We start from the raw sequence: 7,056 nt of genomic DNA, 5'->3' as shown, positions 1-7,056 counted from the left end.
TGAGAAAAGAAGACAAAAAAAGAGGAAGACAGATGAGAAGATGAAGACTGAGTGAAGAGATAGACCTCTTAAGAATAAGTTCGCCTCTGAGGCTCCCGGTTCCCTCGGTCAAATGTCTATGGGAAATAGCATGGTGTTTTTGAATGATCGTACATAACAAACTCTGTAGGTGGCGAAGAACTAAAAGTTGCGTCACATTTTGAACTACACCACTACCACTTTTTCCATCTAGTTTCCACTGTAGTTTTGGATTGTCGGTGCCGTTAAAGTAGCATTAATAATCGTTTACTACTTTAACGGCACCGACAATCCAAAAACCCAGTCGAAACTAGATGGTAAAAGTGTGTAGTTCAAAATGTGACGCAGCTTTTAGTTCTTCGCCACCTACAGAGTTTGTTATGTACGATCATTCAAAACACCATGTTATTTCCCATAGACATTTGACCGAGGGAACCGGGAGCCTCAGAGGCAAACTTATTCTTAAGAGGTCTATTAAGAGTAGTGAAGAGAAGAAATATAAGAGAAGAGGGAGAAATTACATGAAACAATAAGGCACAATAAACAAATCTGTATCACCGCCATAAGACATCAGTATATCAAATATTCTGTGGTAAAAAATACCTTTTATGTCTAAGACAAAGGGTGCCTCTGTTGTATGCAAAACCTTGTAAGCATGGACATGTTCATTTAAGCATATGGTTTCTAAAGCAGTTGTAATAAAAATAACCTGCTCATCTTTGATTACAATTTTCTGGATAACATGGAAAACTGGTAACTCATTTTCGACTTTCACACATATGGCCAAACCAGGCCGAAATACATTTCCATTGCATTTCACCCATTTAACATCAATAACCTTAGTCCAAACAGGCACTTTAAGGTTTTCAGAAACTTTAGTCCCAACTTCCATTTCATTCAAGGGTTTAATTTTGCCTGGACCCATTTTTAGGTCATTTGGATCAAATGTTTGCCATAAGTAAGCCATGTGACACTGGTGTTTTTTTGCTAATGTCTTTGTAATGTTCTTGAAGCTTTTTAGCTGCCTTTTAAAGAAGTTGTGTTTTGCCTCGTATCTCATACACCAACTATGAATCAGTGGTCCAATTTTCTGCATACATCGTGGATAATGCACCATATGGTGATGCTTTGGCAGTAATCTATTGCTTGGATACAAATGCTTGAATAAGCGATGGTGCTCAGAAATGAGATGTTTCAGGTAGATGGTGATACCTGAGGAGACAACTGAAGAAAACACTATGCTGACAATCTGCAGCAATAAAATGAACAAATACCAGTGTTGATCATTAGGATGCACAAGATCTCCAAACATAATGGGTAGATGACGTAGTAAACACCAGCTCTGAATGGCATTTAAGCCCAAGTCATTCGAACCCTCTACTAATTTTACACCAGGTGGTTTGTTGTTTTGTTCCATGAAGCCATAGTTGAAACTCTGAATTCTCCTATGCACTTCTGCTGATGTAGTGTAATTCCTAATCAGGTGCTGAATGAGTAATTGCATTTCGTACTGTGCAACACCCTCCAATATATCGTGCATTATATCAACTGAGAAGTTTGCAGTTGTGTGAAAATATTGCAACGAATTCAAAGGGCAAGATTTTTTTACTCCCATCACATAAGGTAAAGTGGGATTGGTCTGCATTGTCTGGCAGTGTTCAACATGAAGCTCTTTAGTTCGAAATGACATCTTTGAACTATCTTCAGTAAATTCAGTTTGATAGTCTTCTTTCTCTAATAGGCAAAAGCGGCAACAGTATCTAGCACTAAACGATTCCACAAAACCAAATAAAGAATGAATACCAAGGTTGTCTCCAGTAACTTGTATAATGGTTCCATAAACGCTGTGATCAAATAGAGGAATCTGAATTCCATTTGTTTCAAGAGCTGAGACATCCTGGACAAGTGGCGCTAGTATTTTCTCAAACCCATACGTTTTGATATCTTGTGCATGAAACAAAGCAGCCAAATGGATATTTAGCAAACTTGAATTGTATTTAGGTGAAACATTTCTGAGGGTAAAATAGATGGCTCCTAACTTATGTATTCCTCTTTTTGATCCAAGGGGGTTACAACACTCAAATTCGTCAAAAAAGAGCTGGATCTGTATAGCATGCTCTTGTTTTGAGAAGAGCGCATGATCCTTAAAGAATTCTCCATCCTGTATGTCATATAGTAAATGTTGACTTTGTTTAGGATCTCTAATCAACATATCTTTGATATTTGGGTGATTGTAAATTGACTTCAGCGTCTCAAGAATTGGTATGTACATAAATTTATCTTTGACAGTGGTTTGTAGAAAAGTTCTAGTTGTTCTGTTAAGTCGTGTAGCAAATCTTGTTCCAAGAACAAATTCAACTGGATCTATCTTCCCCCATTTCTCAGAAAAATAGACCATTCTCTTGCTCTCACTGTTTAATACAACAAAAGGATTAATCACCTTCTCAAAACACTCATCAATTTGAGACTCAACCACACTTTTGATGGGCTCCTCTAAAGCGAGACTATTTTTTAGAGCTTCTTGAGTGTGACTATGTATGTCTCTGACCACTTCTTGTAGAGCACTCACAGCATAGTTAATAGTTGCCTCTGCAACCCCAGCAACTTTAAGTTCTGCGAGCAGTGTTGCACAACTGTTTAATATGTTTCTTTCTTGCAGTACAGCGTCACATGGCAAACTCTGAGTGGGCAAAACATCTGTATCCCCTAATGAAATGGAATTGTTGGTGGTGGAACATTCACTATCGTCAAAACATAAATTGTCATTTGCAAAACACTTGATTAGATGCTTTCGTAATCCAGAAAAACTTTGATAAACGTGAGAACAACCTCTATGAGCACATTTTAACTTGAGACCTTTTCCTGAGCAAAGACCATGAACTAATTTAAAGTGTCTAATAAGTGCATTGGCATTGGCATGCCACCTTTTACACATAAAGCATATCATCTTGCTCACTGGAGCATTCTGGCCCTCAGCTCAGCCACTCTTGGATTAACTTTTGTGGTTTCAGCATCTATGTCAAACACAGTTGTTTGCAGGAAAGTGTACAGGTTTGTCAACTCTTGACAGTATGCAGTGCCAAAAACGTAGTGAGCTTTAAAAAGCTCATCAACAGCAGCCAGGGAATTTGAGGCTTTACAGGGCAAAGCGTGTTTGTCAATGACTATGAAGTAAGACTGGATCCTACTTTTCTTTGGCCCAACTGCTAGCAGATATGGTTGGAGACTTCGTGCAATGACATCCAAGTGTCCCTGAATGCTGGTACCAGTCTGAGAGAGAGAGCGAGAGAGAAACGTCAACAGCAACGTAACCTAACGTAGTTAGCAGCCTGGATATGGACAGGTTTATCACATTACAACCTTGATTCAAATACATATGGGACTCAGGCATGATGAGAACAACAAGCACAAGTATCTTTACTTCTAAGGACGTGTTTAATCTGTTTTAATGGTTCACCTTGATGAATTTCACAAGACAGTCACATGCTTGTCTGGCTGAAATCTTTCCCGGTCGCTTGCGGCCTTGACTGGAGGGTGGCAAAAGGTGAACCAGCATGAGAAGGGAAGACATGTCACTGTCCCAACCTGGAGGCACAGACAACAAAATAAAATGTGCATTTTTAGGTTTCAGTTTGATAAGTTTGAAGACCTCCTCCTACTCACTTTAACCTACCAGTTCTTGGATGAATAACCAGTATAATGCATTAAACATCTGCAGTACACTTCATTTCTCAGTAATGAATCAATTCCATTGAAATAACTATGGGCCAATATAGTTACCTTCTTCAACTTCAGTGGCAACGGCATTCTGGAGGAGATCTTGTACCTCCCCAGTCTGTGTGAGGTCACGGCTCTGTGCAATGACCTTTGGTTTTATGTTGGTGGACCACTTCTCCAACAGCTTTGCAGAGGTTGAATCTCCAAAAAGAAGTCTAAAATCTTGATCGATCTACACAAAATCACAAAGTAGAGAGGATTTCTTTTACCCAACACATATTAACTACAACAAAAAATCACCTTCAGATTTCACATTAGTATGTACAAAAATAAGGCTGACATACCAGGCCTGGTATGTCCAAGAACCGTGGGAAAATGGCTAGAATATCAGATGACTTGTCAGGGTCATGCAAAACCTTCTGACGGTAGATCAGAGTTAACCTCATCTTTTCCTTTACCACTGCCTCATCAGCGGTGTGCTTCATCAGGGCAATAGCTTCCTGACACTGACGTTCATCATTCAACCAGTTAGCCTCTTTTAAAGGATCTCTGTCAGCTCTTGGTCCACCTAAAATGATTGCAGATAATATGAGTGTTACATGGTAAAGTATTCACAAAACTACAGGCCAGGATGACCATACACGATCCTAAGTATGTACAGAGTCTTAAACATTTGCCTTACTTTGTTGTTTAGGTAAAGGATATTACAACAATTTGCATTTTGGAAAAATTAATCAAGAAAACAGGTCAAAATTCTAACAAATAAAACACAACAACATTGTTCATTGTTCAGTGTTCATTTGACGCCAAAATTATACGGGGGTCAAGCTAATACAAGCAGTGACCAACATCAAAAACTGCACCTGTTTGTGATTGCCGTGAGCGCTTAGGTCGTCCCTCCGATGCTTCTTTCTGCAGTGTTTTTATTCTCCAGGCCAGGTATCCACTTCCATCTTCTGCATTGTAATAATGCTCCTGTGGACATATCACAGACACATAGTAGTTATATATTACTGGACTAATGTTATGCATGCAACACTCATGGAACATGCAACACTCGTCTGAATCAAGACACTTGAGATAACGGCCACATACATAACCCAGTTTGCTCATGGGATCTGCCAGGTATGGGAAAAGGGAGATGATCCCTTTGGCATAGTCTTCTTTTATCCGTCGAGGAGGGCTTGTTCTACACACACACACACACACACATTAGAATCCAGATCATAATAAACACATAGTACATCAATTCTACAAATTGCTTCTTTAACAGCCTACCCATGTTCATTTATCATATGTGCCACCAAGATCTTAACCATGTCACGTCTTCTGCCATCTGTCAAATATTTTGTGCGAGCATATTCATTCATCATCTTCTCGCCTCCTGGGCTTCCTTTTAAGATATCCTCAATCATCTGGAGAGGCAGGTTGTGGTTAATGGGTAATATAAAAGGAACATATAGGCAATTAAGAAATGGAAAACAAATGTAATTCCAAATGTCTGTGCTAATCAAGCATCCCTTGAAAACCTACCCGGCTAAGACGATGGTCCTCAATTCGTTTTTCCTCATCTGGAGTTCTTGTCAATATCACAGTGTCATCAGACTCATATGTGACCTCAGCACCAGCAAGGGAGCCAGAACTGAAAGAATCTGTAGTACAAAACCATACCAATGGTCTAATATGTTAATACTACTTTGACAACATGCAGCCACTGTCAATAGACCCTATTTCTGCTGATGCAAAGAATACTGTTGGGAATTAATGTGAAAAAATATGCAAATTACCGTCAGTTTTATCTTCCAAAATTGCCTCTGGGATAACAATTTCCAGGACACCAAGATCAGGTTGCTTCAGCAAATATTCGAATGCTTCCTGATCAACTTCTGTCTTTGAGTCATCAAAGACTTTGATATCCATTGTAGGAAGATCAAATTTCCTGGCAACTAAAGAAGACAAACCATTAGTAACATAATACAAGCTATGGAAAATACATCAATAAAAGAACAAAACACCCCATAAAATAGGCTTAAATGCATCGTATTGCTATTAAACTATTTTGATATGGAAAATATAAAAATTCTCACCACATTCCAAAAACGCCTCAAATGTAAAGGGTGTTGGACAAATCACATATTTCTTGCTGTCTTTAAATCTTGCTTTGACAACATTGCTCTTTTCCATCCTAAATAACAACAAAATCAGAGAACAATTTAGAAACTCTACAAATGATAGGCCATTTTAACACAAACATTGAATTGGAATAATTAATGGCGCCAGCGCGCCACCTTACAGTTGCTCTTTTCTGAGTAAAGTACATGTGGGCAAGCATGGAATGGTGAACAAACTTAATGGCTAACGTTAGATAAGCTTCCCATGCAGTCAATTGACGCTTGTGCATTGCATTTAGACTAGTATAGTTCTAATGTGAACTTTCATGACAGTTTCAACCAGAAACTTCTAAAACTGAGGCTAGAATTATTTGAACTTGGCTCGCCCCAAAGGTGTGCGCCACGGTTAAAAAGCGACTAGCCTCATCAATTGAAAACATGTGGAGTGTGGAAAATGCTGATGTTAACACACACTGTACAGTGAACATTAAGTTAGTTCAAAGGTATCTTTGGTTAGTTGTCCATACATGCCTCATCAACGGGCAACTCATACATGAATGTTGCCCAGAAGTTAGCTAGGACGTTACTTAGTTAGCTTGCTAGCTGCTACGTTTGCCATGCGTGTTGGTCTGAAACACTGACGAATAGGGCTCATAACGGATGGCAACGTGATCTTAAGGCACGGTATTCTAATAATTTAGAATGAATAACTGCCAGATAACTTGCAAAACTGTAGTTTAATGCCAATACTTCATAACCAGCACATAATTAGGCTATCTTGTAGGGTATATCAAATCGGAGTTGGAAAATATTTTACGAAAATACAAGTTGGAAAATCTGTTACGAAAATACAAATTCAACAGATATGCATATTTACAACAAAATTGAAATATTACTTACTTTAACATTCAGTAGAAACGTCGACTTCCAGCGCCTTCTACTGTCTATGACTTCAGCTGCGGTGTCGGGAGGAGTAATGGCGGACAAACGAAACTTAACTTTTTAGAAAAGCTCCGCCTATTGATCACTCTGTATACAACCACTCTATAATTCTGCTCCCACTCAGACTCCAAATTTTACTCATCAAACTCAAAATAGTGCAAAAACGGCTCTTCTTGAGGAAAACATTTTTCACTCTGGGAAAATTGCTCAGCAATTTTTCCTGTGTATATGCTTTATATGAACACTGTCTAATAAAGGTGTAATGTAA

At 38.7% G+C, this 7,056-nt stretch overlaps 1 protein-coding gene across 1 annotated transcript; it reads right to left on the bottom strand.

The window, feature by feature from the left end:
* Positions 1–514: 514 nt before the first annotated feature.
* LOC311377505 (uncharacterized protein) lies at positions 515–6,810 on the bottom strand. Its single transcript, XM_084491379.1, has 11 exons — positions 6,747–6,810; positions 5,823–5,920; positions 5,523–5,681; positions 5,269–5,387; positions 5,014–5,150; positions 4,831–4,924; positions 4,599–4,710; positions 4,080–4,303; positions 3,799–3,967; positions 3,476–3,603; positions 515–3,288 (listed from the first exon to the last, which is right to left on the bottom strand). The coding sequence occupies exons 1-11, from the start codon at positions 6,752–6,754 to the stop codon at positions 2,971–2,973; spliced, it is 1,566 nt and encodes a 521-aa protein (XP_084347505.1). The 5' UTR covers positions 6,755–6,810; the 3' UTR covers positions 515–2,970.
* Between the last annotated feature and the right edge of the window lie 246 nt (positions 6,811–7,056).

The sequence above is a fragment of the Micromesistius poutassou genome, assembly GCF_964030765.1.
Source record: "Micromesistius poutassou genome assembly, contig: SCAFFOLD_3050, whole genome shotgun sequence".
NCBI classification, from domain to species: domain Eukaryota; kingdom Metazoa; phylum Chordata; class Actinopteri; order Gadiformes; family Gadidae; genus Micromesistius; species Micromesistius poutassou.
Note: the sequence above shows the minus strand (reverse complement) of the source record. Positions and strands in the feature narration are given on the sequence as shown.

Bases quoted from the DNA above. Each gene is read 5' to 3' on its own strand.
- LOC311377505 (XM_084491379.1), bottom strand. The intron at 5,388-5,522 runs GTAATTTGCATA...TTTGTACTACAG, and splicing joins TTTGGAAGATAAAACTGACG to ATTCTTTCAGTTCTGGCTCC. The intron at 4,304-4,598 runs GTGCAGTTTTTG...CAATCATTTTAG, and splicing joins CTCACGGCAATCACAAACAG to GTGGACCAAGAGCTGACAGA.